General features: G+C 34.1%; 1 protein-coding gene across 2 annotated transcripts in view; it reads left to right on the forward strand.

Annotated features, from left to right (window-relative positions):
- The window catches only part of BANK1 (B cell scaffold protein with ankyrin repeats 1), a 254,356-nt gene that overhangs the window by 46,653 nt on the left and 190,837 nt on the right, over nt 1-16,866 (forward strand). For both annotated transcript variants that reach the window (XM_033214877.1, XM_033214878.1), the window contains exon 4: nt 1,556-1,661. In XM_033214877.1, coding sequence (XP_033070768.1) covers nt 1,556-1,661 — 106 coding nt within the window. The remainder of the gene's footprint in view (nt 1-1,555; nt 1,662-16,866) is intronic.

Genomic DNA, 16,866 nt, shown 5'->3' on the forward strand with positions numbered 1-16,866 from the left:
AGGTTCTACTGAATATAAATGTGCAACATATAAACAATCATAATTATGCTGAAACCTAAATAAGTTTAATTTATTTCACATAACAAATGTTTCCACATTAAGCATTATAGACCTGAAACAATCACTCATTGTGTACAAAATGAATTGCAAACTTATCAGGTGTTTAAGGCCCTATTTGAAATACCCACTTCCTTTTTATCTCTCATTCTTCTATATTCTTATGGAACATAGAGTCCTTAACCAGGCCATGCATATGACACTTACATGCCTATATGCAATTTGTTTGTTTAGTCTAGAATGCTTCTTGTGTGTGTGGTCATCTCCATTTGGAGCATGTCTTCCATAAAGCCTTTTTGGCCAATTCTTTCTTTGTGCAACTGAGGCAGTTTCCTTTTGCCCACACTATACCTAACTCATAGTGAGTTTCAACATGGTACCAGGGACTCTTCATTGCCCATATGGGATTACATTACTGAATTTTTGGAAGGCAGAGTTTGTTGTCACATTTTCCTTTTTTCTTTTTTTAGAAAATATATTCCAGAACTGAGGGCTTTGCATAGTCTGTGGTGTTTATTAGATGCTTATGAATGCTGGGTTTTGTTCTGCGTTACATAGCTACAAGTGGAGAAAAGGATTTTTCAATCCTTCTTTACACTTCTTAGCACAACTTTCAAGAAATCCAGGGAGACCTAAACCACTTTATTACTTGCACCTAGAATTCTGAAAAATTAAGAAATAAAGGAACAAAAATGTCTTTTTTTCAATCCAGTTATTTAATTTGTGACTATATCTTGATAATATTTCTGGTTTTATTTTTGGAAATTCTTTCAAAAGTCTTAATTAGAAACTTTTGTTCCACAGTTGCCTCCTCATCCCATGACTTTGTTGATTAGCCCACCTCCTTAGCTATAAACATCTGTGTCTTGAGCAATTTGGTCCCAGTCATAGCACGACAAAACACAACTTGAAAAGAATACTGGTCTTTGTAACAGGTTATATCATGGGCAGTAGAACACTTGAATATTGGATGGCTCCTCCCAAAATGCTTAGCTTAGGGAAATAGAGTAGAATATAGTTACTCTGTATCTGCAGGGGAAAAGAAAGGCCAAGATAAATATTTTCCCTCACTTAGACACAGCAATAATGTAATTTAAGACCATCTGACTTTTGATCCTTAAGTTAAAGAAAAAGACTCATTTTATTATTTCATTTATTAAACTGCAAAATATATTTTACCAAAATTTATTATTGAAACAAATTTCATGGTTATCCTTGACCTACTGCAATTCTCTTTTAAAATTTGTATTTGAGCAAAGTTATAGTTTCTTATCCAAAAGCGGAGACTTTTATTTCTTGAATCCATTTTTCTGTTATCTGAATAATTGGTTTTTAGGCAAGGCCCTTATGCTTTGATTTATTCTTTCTAAAAAGTTATCAGTATTACTAAAGATTAGCCATTGTTTACCCCAGTTAATAAATTTTCATTAAATTGCACGCAAATGAGTTTCTACGTAAATAATTAACCTAGTGAAAATTGTTTTTCACTTGAAAACAGAATGGCATTGAAGAACTTGATGGTGTCCTTACATCCATATTCAAACATGAGATACCATATTATGAGTTCCAATCTCTTCAAACTGAAATTTGCTCTCAAAACAAATGTGAGTATTTTCCAGCTGCATCAATTATTTTTTATATCACATTCCATTCTATGTAACTTTATAATAAATGTTATAACCAAAAATATAGGTAGCTGCTCTGCCGATGAGATGATTTAGACAACTCCTGACTCCTGGTGAAAGGGTACATTAGTACAAACTCCTGAATGTTCGTTTGGTAATTTTTTTTTTAATCTCAGGCCTTAAAAATGCACATAACTTGCAATTAACAAGCCTACTTCTTGACTTTTACTCTAAGGAAATGTTTGGGCAACTTCATTTATGATAAAAATTATTCATCATATAATTGTTTATAATAACCAAAAAGTGGAAATACTTTACAAAGACAAGTAATTGATTATACCTATTTTCATACATCTATTAATGCAACCACCAGAAATTAATATTATAAATTTATTTGCTTGCCGGGGTGATGTTTTGATGTATACTTACATGAATAAAAGCCAGGCTATGTAGCAGAGAGTGTGATCATCTGTGTAAAAAAGTACATGTACATTTAACAGCATATGCTCTGGACAGGTGTGCAGCTAGTGGTCACAGTAGTTGTGTTTGGGTTGTGCAATTTCAAATATTACATCTTGTTTCATCTTATTGAATCTGTATTTTCTACAACAACTATGTATTATATATGTGGTTAAAAATATACAGATATCAAGAAAAGTATATATAGGAGCCATACATGAAAAATTATATTTCCAGATGTCATCTTGAGCTCAGTAGTATATTTTAAAACTTTTTTTTTGTTCCTGCATAGTTTGTTGACATAGTTTATAATTCATTTATATGCCGGCTATGTGTGAAACACTAAAGTAGAGATGTAATGGTGAATATGACAGACATGAAGCTAAAGAATATAAGTCTAATATTGACATACTGAAAATTAATGAGCAAGGTTTTATTTTCTGTAGGGTTTCTGTGCTATTTAAAGCAGTTTTGTCATCAGCCTGGAAGGCTTAAATACAGCAATAAGAAAAGAGTAGGAGTCTAGTGATTCACCTAGATATGTAAGAAGCTGCATAATGGTGAAGTTACATTAGGAAGAAAATCCAGTGGTATGCTAGCTGTGAATAAGTACTCTTGTGAAATTAGTGACATTTTATTTTTGTTTCCAATATATATTTTAACAATATGTAATTCACTTACAAAACTAAATACTAGATGAGAATAGAAAAGGAACATGATATGATTCTTTACATACAACACATAGTTTAATTGGAGAAACAAATAATATACATGTATTTACAGAAAGAATCAATGAGATAAACTTTGTGGTAGTGATTATATTAACAATAGATTTTTAGATAAATGGTACATTATTTTAGATAAATGGTACATTATTTTTCAGGGTGTGCTTCAAAAAGGAAGTGGAATTTTACCTAGGTCTTAAATAATTATAGTCGCCAAAAGAATGAAAATAATCTTCTAAAGATAGGTAATTGATTATGTAAATATTGGTGCATCTATTAATACAACCATCAGAAATTAATGTTATTGGAAATGTATTTGCTGGCTTGAATGATGTTCCAAAGTATACTTAATTGAATAAAAAGCAAGCTGGGTAACAGGTTAGTTCTATTTGGAAATTATCTCAAAAGTCTTAATTAGGAACTTTTGTTCCACAAACCACTCCTCACCTCATGGCTTTATTAATTGATCCATCTCCTCATCTCCTATAATCGTTTGTATCCTGAGCAATTTGATCCTAATCACAACCTTCATTCAAGCTAGGGAACTGATGAAGACAGAGAAAGGAGAAAGGAATTCTAGGCAAGAGAAAGTACATACAACGGTATGAAGATGGAATTATGACACAATTTTACAAATTTCCTCAGCATTATATTTGCTTAGGCTTTTGGAATCGAAATTGTGGAGATGGAGAAGATGGCATGGTTTTGGTCTCTTGGTTTTACACATAAAGAATTCTAGATAAGATTAAAACTGCCTCTCAGTATACTGTTTAGGTTGTGGAATATGAATTTTAGAGCTAAAAAAGCTGAGACAATTGTGGTCCCTTATTTTTATAGATGGAGAACTCTGGATGGGTTATATCAGAGCCCCTGAAAATGTGAATCTGGTTCAGCAGGGATGGGGTACATTCTAAGTGTTTGCCTTTTAAGAAGCTTCCAGGTGAAGCTGATGCTGCTATACCTCAGACCTCTCACTAGGTACCAAGACTTTAGAGCAATTGTTCGCAAACTTCACTGCATATTGTAATCACCTGTGTAGCTTTTAAACCCTCCTATGCCCAAGCCATACCCTAAACCAATTTATTAATCTGGGAGTAGGTCCCAGCCATCAATAGTTTTTAAAGTTTCCCAGGTGATTTTAATGGGCAATCAAATTTACTAGCCCCTAATTGCTTCAATGTACTACAGACCAGCAAGATAATTCTTCCTTATATTGAATTTTGACACAGAAAAAAAAATTAGCCTCTCTTTACAAAGGTTATAAAGATAATAGTATATGAAAGTTTTGAACCATCACTATAATTTAATGATAATTTTGTATCTGAAAAAAATTACAAAATTAAAAAAATTTTAAAGCTAAAAATGAAAAGTTTACTGAAATCCAGATAGCTCATTCAGAAGCATTATTGCTGGGTATTATTGCATAACAGATGTTATAAAACCTATATATAACAGAGCCAAAGAATCTCCATAACATTAAGCTCTAATTTCTAATGAAAATACAAAACACCATAATATATGTAATAAGAATATGCAATAAAGACATGAATATGACTGAGCTAGGGTTTTGCTTGCCTCCTTGACCCAGTAGTCTCAGATCAATGTCAGCTTCAGAATATCTAGTCTTTAAGACTTTGCACCTGTGTTTCATAATGTTCCTGCTGATAAGGTTTAAGTTACCTTTATACATATATTAATCAAGGGAATTGGAGAGAGAAATGGTGAGTTGTTGAAGAACCTACTAGAGGCATTCTGAGAGGTAAATTCAGCAAACCATGAATCAGGTGTAACCCCAGGTATCTATCCCTGAGGACAGGTCTCTAATTATTTGGTGAACTATTTTATTTATTAAACAGTTATTATTTATTTCTCTATATCTTAGCTATGGGAAATTGAGAAATTGAATCACTCTGAGAGAACATAATCATAAAGAATTGAGAAAGTATACATTGAGATTGACCTACCCTAAGGATTTGTCATGGAATTACCTGCAGATACCTATGGTTCTTTAAAAGTTTAGAGTGAAACGCTATGTCAACCAAAAATTTTATTATTGCCCCATCTTCTCTTTAAAGTTATTTTCGTAAATTCTGGGTTTAGTTTCCTGCCACTTCACTTATAATAAGTAAAATACCATTCCATGTCAATATGTCTTAGTCATTTTTTATTCCTCTCTACACAATACACTCATGTTTTCTTGCGTTATAGGGGTGGGTGGAAATAAGAGGGAAAATATGTAACAAATAACATTCTGCTTTAATGTTCTCTTACCTTGTAATGCTTCATTATTGATTTAAAATTAGTGCTTTCCATTGACAAGAATTTTCCATACAAAGAAGTTCTCTCTAGGAGTAGAATGTTATCAGGTTTCTAAATAAGCCTGATGTATTAATGCAATACAGGACTTTTGAACACGCAAGTCATAGAACTAATTCATGAACAACTTTCTAGTGTGTGAATCATCAGCAACTGTGAAGTCAATATAAAAGATTGTGATAGGCAATTTTGAGCTGATGTATACCGTACTTGAATAGAAAATACCAGAGTACATCACTTGAAGTATGAGTATTATTTTAAGCAACTTCTGTTTCAGTGGTAGATTTATATATGAACACACATGCTGTGAGTTTTCATTAAAAAAAGGATGTGGTGTGATGGTGAAGTGGAGCAGCACACTTAGACAAACACAATTGCTTTAGCCCCTCTGTAGTTCTCACCTAGTCTGAGTTTCAAGCCTGCTGCAGAGTCTCATAAATCTCACTGCAGCAGATCCAAGAATTTTCGTAACTCTTTTCAGAGCCCTTCCAAAGCCTGGATAATGCAGAGAATCTCCTGTCATGGACAGGAAAAAAACATAGTTTAGCTTGTTTTTATTTTTACTTTTTACAATCTACGCATTTAACAAAATTGCATTTGTACCTCAAATTTATACCAAAAAAAAAAAATGCTTGTTTTTAAAGGGGCTGCAGTCCCCAGTTCAGTTATCTTAAGTGGCAATTAATTTAGGAAAATTAAACTAGGTTTTTTTCCCTAGAATATCTACCTTCACTTAGAAAGAACTGGTTCAGTAGAACTCATGCCAATTTATAGAAAAGCATGTCAAAGCATATATTCGTTTATAATTGGTAGCAATATTTTAATCTGAAAGAGGACAGCAGATGATCACCCAGAATTGTGAAAGTATTAACTCAGAATATTATCTCCAAATATATCTTTGAAATATGGAGCATGAACTGGATATTCAGTACATTATGTGGTGGTAACTGTAGGTCAAAGACTTGTCTGGGACTAGTAATATCTTTAGGTTCACAGAAAATAGATCATTTGCTAATTCAATGGAAGAGAACTAAATGTCCATTGGATTGTCTTTTTTATATCATTAAATAATTTAAACATGCAGAAAAATATAGACAATAATGTAAAGAACACCCTGTAGCTTTGTCAGATTTTAACGCTTTGCTTTGCTTCAGATCTTTTTCTTTTTTTTTTTTTTTTTTTTTTTTTTTTGAGACGGAGTCTCGCTCTGTCGCCCAGGCTGGAGTGCAGTGGCCGGATCTCAGCTCACTGCAAGCTCCGCCTCCCGGGTTTCCGCCATTCTCCTGCCTCAGCCTCCCGAGTAACTGGGACTACAGGCGCCCGCCACCACGCCCGGCTAGTTTTTTGTATTTTTTTTTAGTAGAGACGGGGTTTCACCGTGTTAGCCAGGATGGTCTCGATCTCCTGACCTCGTGATCCGCCCGTCTCGGCCTCCCAAAGTGCTGGGATTACAGGCTTGAGCCACCGCGCCCGGCCTCAGATCTTTTTCTTAACAAATAAAACATTATGGATCTAGTTGAATTTCTCTATTTCACTCTGTGATTCTACACCTCGAAAAAAAAACATCATTTTAATTAAATTTCTTGACAATCATTCCTGTGCAGTTCTTCGTCCTTTCATTATGTGTATTTGTTTTCATGATTAACATATATTGTTGTACAATTTTGTAAATTTTATGTAAATTACATCATACTTTTTCCTTCAACTTATTATTTTTTATTCATATAAATTTTTTATCTATACATGTATATATGTAGATCTAGGTCATCATTTTAAATGTTCTATAGGATTATTTCGGTCGATTGCAGCATAATATGTATCTGTTCTACTAATAAATACTAGTGTTGTTTTTACATTTTTTATCATTGCAAGTAATGCTACAGTGAACAATCTTGCATATGAAACCCTATGCATATATATAATAATTTATCAGGTGATACAATTACCTTGAAAACCCTGGTTAGACTTATTCCTCTTTATCTTATGAGTTTGTTAACATCAAAAGTCATATTTTAAAAATATATTTTTAAATTATTTGTGGCTGCTCCTTTCCTTGATACCTGTGGGATGGAGCTATGTATCAGTGAAATTTCTGTTTTAAACAGATATGTACATATGTACAGTGCTAGATATTTTCAAATTTCTATCAAAAATGTTTGCACTGATTAATAATTTCACTAGCAGTATTGTGACATTGCTCCACATCTCTTTTATGTTAAGAATTGTAAAGCTATTTATTTTTGCCAATATGACAGCTGTTGAGAATCTCACTCTTTAAATAATATTTTAATTACAAACATAGTTGAGCATCTTCTGTTTATTAAGTTGATTTTTCTTCAGTAAATTTCCATTTAATAGGCTTCATTTATTTCTATTAGTTGTTATTCTTTTCTTATTGAAGTTTGAAAATGCTTTTTTCTTTTTCAGTATACCTATTTTAAATAGTAACTGTCAGTTTTTCACATTTGCAAATGTGTACTTAATTAGTGGCTTGTCTTTTATACAGTATTTTGTGTGAACATATGATTAAAGTTTATAATAAATCTTGGTATGTATTAGAGCTGGACCCTGCTTTTTCTTTAAATGATTTTTGTTCCACTTCCTTTATGTGTCCTATAGTATTTAAGATCAGTATGTCAGTTTTCCATGAAAAACTCTGTAAAATTGGAATAAAAGTGTAGATTAATATGGTAAAAAAAAATGATACTTTATTTGGGTCTGTTTACAGCTTTCAAAAAATATTGTATTTTATAAAACTTTTGACAATCTTTGTTACATTTATTCCTAATTATCTTAGGGTTTTGTTAACATCAAAAATCTTATTTAAAAATTATGTTTTTAAATCATTGATGGCTGCCCCTTTCTTTGATATTTGTGGGATGGAACCAAATATTATATAATGTATCATGGCTCTACAGAGAAAGAAGACTTTTAACAAGTGAGGAATTACTACTCTCTGAAAAGAAATTAGGAAAAGATAAAATCAACACTGAGGAGATATTTATAAGAAACTTTTTTGAGATATTTTTCCAGTGTATGAATTTTGCAAAGCATGAAGTTTTAGTGACCTGTTCCGTTTGCATTTTAAACCACCTGAGAAGAAAATCGGAAGCTGTGAAGAAATCAATGTAAAAGAAAAAAAAAATGGGCAAGAGTATTTTTTCCGGGATGAAAAGTAATAGATGGTAGGGAAAAATGTAGTCATGTAAATTCCTTTCAAATTAGTCACAAACACATCATCATTAAGTAAATACACTAAATTAGGGATTGATGTATACATAAGACATTATAAAAACTTCTAGTGATTAAATTGGAGATTTGGCATGTAAATTGACTATTGAATTATAGATTTTTCCACTGCATTTTTTTCTTTTTTGCTAATACAACCCACAAGTACAAATTTTCACCTCTTGTCAATAATAATTTTAGCATATTCTCAAGCTAATTTTATGAACTGATGCTTCTGTTTGAATCAAATAATGTAAAATAAAACAGCCAGCTTGAATCTTTCAAATTTTTTTTACCTGAGTAACCAAAAAAAGATTTTTCCAAAATTATACTATTGTTACTAACATTTACAGTGTTTCTTCAAAGATTCTATATTTCCCCCGATGTGAAGTTTGAAAAGGCATGCTTACAAACATACTGTGGTTGGAGTCTGTGAGTACAAAACAGTAAGGAAAAAAGAAGGGAGAGAAAGAAGGAAAAAAAATAAACAACAAAGTTGATACCAGGATGAGAATTTGGCCGCCTTCATCCTGGAATCACACCGTAGACAAGGAATTACCTCTGGCCTGAGTATACAAGGAGCATAGAGAGAGAATACAGGACATTCTTACAGAGTCAAGTAAATCTGGCCTCAGGATGCAACCTAACACTGCGGATCACAGGCAATGTGCTATCCTGAGTCCAGCTTTAAGGAACAAACATTTAGGAATGATAAGCCCTTCTCCACTTTTCAATGACCTTTATAATCCCCTCTCAGCTCATTTCCATTACCATAACAACACATGTGCTGAAAAAGTAGAGGACTCTGTAATTATAGATGAAAAAGGTAAGCCTGTGGACATAGTATTTTCTCCCAATTAGAAGCACCTTGATGTGAAAGATTATTAAGTGATCTTATTTATTCATTTATGTAACAAGTGCAAAGTAAGTGCCACTCTTCTAGGTGCTCCAGGAACAGGCAGCCTGCATAGGAAAGTTCTTCTTCATGAAACTTTTATTTAAGTCATTGAGAGTAACAGAGTAATAAAACAGTAGCAACAAAATAAGACCATTGCAAATAGTGATAAGGGTTATGAGAAAAATAAAGTAAGAGGATAGAGAGTTAGTAAGTGATGAAAAGCCATGTAAGGATTTTACATATCGCTTAATACCATCTAATTATATAAGACAAAATATTACTCTTGCTGTTAGGCAGAGAATAGATTATGGTGTGTAAAAGTGGAAACAGGGACACCAGATAGGAGACTGTCCTAGTAGTGGCAGGAGAGGCTTGAAGGTGGCTGTCACCTGGGTGGTAGCAGTGGAGGTGATGAGACTTGCTTGAGCTTGGTAGATATTTGAAAGTAAGGATTGTGGGACGTGCTGATAGATTGTAGGTGAAAGAAAGACAGGATTGGTCTGTGTGTAACTAAATACATGTTTATAAAAATATAAATAAAATAAATATCAATGCTGTTAACTGAAATAGAGGTGCTATGGCAAGAATAGTTTTGACAGTGTGATCAAAAGTTCTAGTTTGGCTATGTTAATTAAAATATAATAAATTGGTTGGTATTAAGTATATAAATCAAACACCCATGAAGGCGCTCATATGTGATATTCACAGCCATAGCCTGAATGAGATTATTCTGCAGAGAGTGCAGAGCAGGGCAAACGTCTGAGTCCTACGCACTGTTGTATTTAGAGGACTAGGAGAGAAATTTCCATAAAGAGACTGAGAAGCAGCAGTCACTGAAGGTCTCTTAAAAGCCAACTGAAGATAATGTTTCTCAGAGAAGAATATGATCAACCATGTCATGTCCTACTCCAGAGAGAAGTGAAAAAAAGCCACAAAATAACTTGTGATATACACAACACCATCCATTAAAGCTAGAAATGTACCCTCATGGATCTAGGTACTCCCAATTCTTTGTGCCATGAAAATAATGTAGATATATTGGTTTCTAGTGAAACTCAGTATCAATAGGTATTATTTATAGAGCAAATGCCTGGGAAGATAAAGAATTAATATTCTGGTTCACTATGTACCCCAAACATATCAAGCCACAAAATATCTACAAACAGATGGGAATGCAGACTGATTGAGACAATGCAAAATGTTAATGAGTGGAGAGGAAAAAGAGCTATCCAGATAAAACGTAGAACAGGTCTATGTAAAATTTAAATTGACTGCTTTTTTGCTCATTTTCCAATATAGTGAACCTCAGTTTCATTTGCTGTATACCCTTTCCTTATTTTAAGCATCTCCAGAGTTTGTATCAGATAAATAAGACTCAGTTAAGATGCGTAAATATTGGGAAAGGTATGACTAGAAGCTATAGGACAAATTGTGAACAAGTCCATGTGAAATACAAAGGACAGAATAGCAGATGCATCAAAAAAAGTAACAGATTAGGCAAAGAACTCAAAAAGTGGGAGAACACCAGCATCAAGATGCAGATGATAAAGAGCAGACAAGGCTTGAAGGCTGAAGTAGTTGGCTGCATTATCTCCAGTCACTTTTTGTTTTGAGACAGAGTCTTGCCCTCTTGCCCAGGCTGGAGTGCAGTGGCGCTATCTGGGCTCACTGCAAGCTCCGCCTCCCAGGTTTACACCATTCTCCTGCCTTAGCCTCCCAGTAGCTGGGACTACAGGCACCTGCGACCATGCCCGGCTAAATTTTTATTTTTATTTTTAGTAGAGACGGGATTTCACTGTGTTAGCTAGGTTGGTCTCGATCTTCTGACCTCGTGATCCGACCGCCTCGGCCTCCCAAAGTGCTGGGATTACAGGCGTGAGCCACCGTGCCCGGCCCATCTCCAGCCACTTTTACGCCATTCCTGTCTAGCTAAGTATCAGTTTCTGACTTGAGTCATCTTGGAAGCTGAAAAAATGACCTTGAAAGATGAGAATTATTCATACATTCTCACGGAACAAACTTTTGACAAACTTTTGACAATGATGGAAACCTGAAAAATAAGCATGTCCTCTATCTACCCATGACACCTGGTTGACTATAAGAAATTATATTGCTTGTGATCATTATCTACAAGATGCAAATGGAAATTACTTTTGTAGGAATATAATGGGTAATATTTAGTTGAAATAGTATTCTAACAATACTGTTTTTCTAAAAATGCTATTGATTGCATATTTCTCTAAGAAATAAATTATTATAAATATTGTTTAGCATGTGATTTTCAATTTGTTTTGTATAAAGGGTATTTGGAAGTTAGCATGATGTGGGCTTTAATTGGGATTGCAATTTTAAAATATTTTTAAAGTAGATGATTTAATCTATAGTTACTGATTTGACTGATGTTTATCCCCTTTTTACTTTCATCTGATATTTACAAAGGTCTGTGCTGTTATTCTAAAGGTACCTTTTATAATTGTCCATTTATATACCTTTTTACATCTTTGAAATTTATTGAGCTTTGCTTTAAGTTCAACATATGATCAGTTCTTCCAAATAAATATTTCTTATGTACATTAAAAAATATCATTCTTCAGTTGTCAGGTACAATGTTTTACATATTTCTTTATATTAAACTTGCTTTATTCAAATATTCTGTGGCATTATTAATTTTGAATCTCCTTATTCTACCACAGTGAGAAATATGTTAAAATTAGCCCCTAAGATAATGCTTTTGTTTCTCCTTATGTTCCTTCACTTCCTTTTTATGCTTTGTATATTTTGAGCCTACATTTTTAGACACCTAAAATGTTTAACTATGTTTTCCTCTTAAAAATCATGAAAGTATGACCTTCTAACTCTAGTAATGGTTTTTGCCTTAATTTTTTTGTCAAATATTATTATAGCTACCTCAGCTTTCTTGATATATAGCTACTATAATGCGCGGTTATGTCTTTTTTTCTCCATTAACTTTCAAACTTTCCTCGTGTTTTAAAATATGCTCATTGTAAAGAGGATATAGTTTAATATATTTGTTTATGTCTGTGTTTTATTTTACCCATACTGTTAAGCTTTGTCCCTGAACTACAACATTGAGTTTACTTATACTTGAAAATTATAATTATTACTCATATATGTGAATTAATCCAGTTAAAAATGGGCAAAAGACAATGTAACATTTTTCAAAAGAAATAGAAGAAATGGCAATTACATATCACCAACAGATATATGAAAAAATGCTCAACATCACTCATCATTAGAGAAATGCAAATCAAAACCACAATGAAATACCACCTCATTCCAATCAGAATAGCTATGATGACAAAGATAAGAAATAACAAATGCTGGGACAAATGTGGAAAAAGAGGAACTCTGATGCACTGTGAATAAGAATATAAATTAGTACAGCCATTATGGAAAAGAGTCTTGAAGTTCCTCAAAAAAATTAAAATAAAACTACTATATAGTCCAGCAATTGAATTACTGGATATATATCCAAAGGAAATGAAATCAGTATATTAAAAATATATCTATACTTCCATGTTTATTGCAGTATTATTCACAATAGCTAAGATGTGGAATCAACGTAAATGCCCAACTACAAATGAATGGATAAACAAAATGTGTTATATATCACAATGGAATACTCTTCAAGCATAAAACAGAATAACATCCTGTCATTTGCAAAAACAGAAGAATCTGAAGGACATTATTTTAAGTGGAATAATCCAGGCACAGAAAGACAAACACAGCATGATCTCACTCATACGTGAAACCTTAAAAAGTTGATTTCATGGAGGTAGAGAGTAGGATAGTGGTTACCAGGGGCTGCAGATGGGGGAGGGCAGGGAAATTAAGGGTGATTGGTTGATGGGTACAAAGTTACAGTTAGACAGGAAGAATAAGTTTTGGTGCTCAATTACACAGTAGGGTGGCTATGGCAAATAACAATGTAGTGTATATTTACAGATACCTATAAGAGAGTATTTTGAATATCATCACAAAGAAATGATAAATGAAAAGTGATGGAAACTAGTATCCTGATTTTACCATTATACAATGTATGTGTGCATTGAAACATATACTGTACCTTATAAAAATGTATAATTATGTGTCAGTTATAAATAAAAAGTTAATTTACGGCCGGGCGCGGTGGCTCAAGCCTGTAATCCCAGCACTTTGGGAGGCCGAGACGGGCGGATCACGAGGTCAGGAGATCGAGACCATCCTGGCTAACACGGTGAAACCCCGTCTCTACTAAAAAATACAAAAAACTAGCCGGGTGAGGTGGTGGGTGCCTGTAGTCCCATCTACTCGGGAGGCTGAGGCAGGAGAATGGCGTAAACCCGGGAGGCGGAGCTTGCAGTGAGCTGAGATCCGGCCACTGCACTCCAGCCTGGGCGATAGAGCGAGACTCCGTCTCAAAAAAAAAAAAAAAAAAAAAAAAGTTAATTTAAAAAATGTTCCAATGTTTGCCCATCATAAAAAATAAAAATAGAACTGTAATATGATCCATCAATGCAACTTTTGGGTACATACCCAAAGGAAATAAAATCACTGCCTTGAAGACATATCTGCACCCCCATATTCATTGCAGCATTGTTCACAGTAGCCAAAATATGGGAACAATGTGATTGTCCTTTGATGGATGAATGAATAAAGAAAATGTGGTATACATCTACAAATGAATATTATCCCACCTTTAAAAAAAGGAAATGCTGCCGTTTGAAACAACATGGACAGACCGTAAGGGCAGTGTGCTACGTGAGTTAAGTCAGACACAGGAAATAAATACTACATGATTACGTCATCTATATTAGAATCTTTGAAAAGTCAAACTTACGGAGAGTAGAATGGTGGTATTAAGGGGCTTCAGGGATGGGAGAAAAGAGGAGATATTGGTCAAAGGACACAAACCTTCAGTTGTAAGATGAATAAGGAGATCTAATGCCCAACATGGTGACTGTGGCTAAAAATAATATATTGTATCTTGAAATGTACTAAAAGAGTAGATCTCAAGTGTTCTCACTACAGACAACAGAAAATGATAAATGTATGAGGTGATGGGTATGTTAATTGTCTTGATTGTGGTAATCATTTTACAATGTGTACATATATCAAAATATCACGTTGTACACACTGAATATATACAATTTTTATTTGTCAATCATACCTTCATAAAATGTATAAAGATATGGGGCAAATATAATACACATAATTTTCACTTCTATTGTAGTATTTTCCATTTACTCTACTGAAAACGTATTTTAAAATATGTAAACCATGACAGAAGAGGGAAGTTTTTTACAGAAACTGTGAACAGAACGGAGAGAAAGTCCACTACTTTGTACACTTTGCAGTTTTATGTAGCTCTCTGTGAGGTTAACCCCAATTTTCTTGTCTATCCACTTTTGTTTCATTATTAGAACCAAGCCCTTATTCTTTCTTTTATTTAATGCCATGGTTCTCAAACTTTAGCAGGCTTCAGAGTCGCTTGAAGGATATGTTAAAATTCAGACTGCTACCATCTGTCTTCAGATTTCTGATACAGTAGGTCTGGGTTGGGTACAAGAATTTACATTTCTCACAAATTTTTATATGATGCTGATTCTACTCCTCTGTAGATCACCAGTGAGAACCACTGAGTGAACAGTAATTGATTGGCATCATTTTTATGTACATAAATCAAATTGACATAAATCAAATTAAAGTCAAGATAGATTTTTTATTCCATCACTCTGTGTCCTTGAATTAAAATCATGGGTACAGAGGCCGGGCACGATGGCTCATGCCTGTAATCCTAGCACTTTGGGAGGCCGAGGTAGGTGGATCACCTGAGATCGGGAGTTCAAGACCAGCCTGACCAACATGGAGAAACCCCGTCTCTACTAAAAATAGAAAAATTAGCCTGGTGTGATGGTGCATGCCTGTAATCCCAGCTACTCAGGAGGCTGAGACAGGAGAATTGCTCGAACCCGGGAGGCGGAGGTTACTGTGAGCCGAAGTTGCGCCATTGCACTGCAGCCTGGGCAACAGAGCTAGATTCCATCTCAAAAAAAAAAAAAAAATCATGGATGCAGAATGAAGTAGTCTTAGAGTGACTGTTCATCTAAAAATATGTTTTCCCATACCATTATTAAAAAAAAAAAAACAACTCAGAAATGCTTACAAAAAGTTTAATGTACTCCACTTCATAGTAGGTATTCTTCTAGATACTGAAGGAAGGTAGAAGAATGTGGGATAAACAGGACACAGCCCACACTCTCAGAGGGCACAGAAACCAATGAAGGAGAAGACAAAACTACAAAAATAAGTGTCATGAATACAGTGTGTGCCCTACGCATAGTACTCAACATGCGTTTTGCTTACTCTGTCAAACAGGTCTAAGCACTTTACTTACACTGTCATTTACTTCCTCACAATGATCCTGAGGTAGGTACCATTTTATTCTTCACTTTACGGGTGAGAAGTTGCATACTTTGCCCAGATGGTAAGTGGCAGAGCTGGGACTTGGATCCAGGCAGCCCAGCTCCAGTGGCCACTTTGCTAGTCCCTGGACGACTGTGCCCCAGTACCCTATAGTGAGCAGGAGCTCAGGGTGTCATGGGAGCACAAAAGAAAGAGGACAGTCAGAAGAAACTTTATAGGGAAGTTTATCTTAAATTTAAAGGAAGGTTCTCAAGTTTTTCTGCCTAATTATATAAATTACTATTATAATGAATAACTTATAACGACGTTTGAAATAACCTCAGATACTCTTTTCATTATTTTTGCAATCCTAGAAACATTGTAATTTTTGTTTCATAGTATATGATTTCCTTCATATCAGCCATTTTGTCTTTATGGGTAAATACTGCCCTTTAAGAGGAAGCCCTATTTGGTTCACAGATTAATTTCCAGTCCCTAGAAGAATTTCTAGTGCTCAATAAAAATTTATTATATTAATTACTTAGCTAATGGTAACCAAGTGAACCATAGACTGAAATAAAACCTTGGTATCAATAGATACAAATTAGTAATATTTGAGCTCCCCAAATAAAATTCTTCTTCTTCGTTGGACTAAGGCACTAATTTAGACTGTCATTTGTTTTTTCATTTTATTTTGTTCTTCTTATTCATGGCATCTGCTATTAGCAGAATGAAAAATTGGCATGTGTGCCTTCTGAATATGCTGCACTGAACTGTCTGTGCTCAAGTACCAAGGCACACATGTTTGTCTTCCCTCGGCCAACACACAAATTGTAGGTTTTTCAGGGTCAACAGTAATAGACATCTATAATTATATCATAGAGTTAGGAAAAGAAACATAAATAGTATCTATTAGTAACTGATAACAGGAAATAGGCTCTCTAATATCCATTTATTTTAATTAGGAAAATGTTTACATGGGTTGGCCTTAATTAGAAACACATACACGCATACACACACAGAGGGGAGGTGGGGCCGAATGGGCTTTTTAATTAATGTCTTGAATAAGTTACAACTTAGGAAACTCCCTCTTTCTTTTGCAGTTGTTATGCAGTAACGATCCTCAAATGTCTGAAATTCTTTGAAATTCTTG

This window comes from Trachypithecus francoisi, unplaced genomic scaffold (assembly GCF_009764315.1).
Source record: "Trachypithecus francoisi isolate TF-2019V2 unplaced genomic scaffold, Tfra_2.0 Lachesis_group1, whole genome shotgun sequence".
NCBI lineage: Eukaryota > Metazoa > Chordata > Mammalia > Primates > Cercopithecidae > Trachypithecus > Trachypithecus francoisi.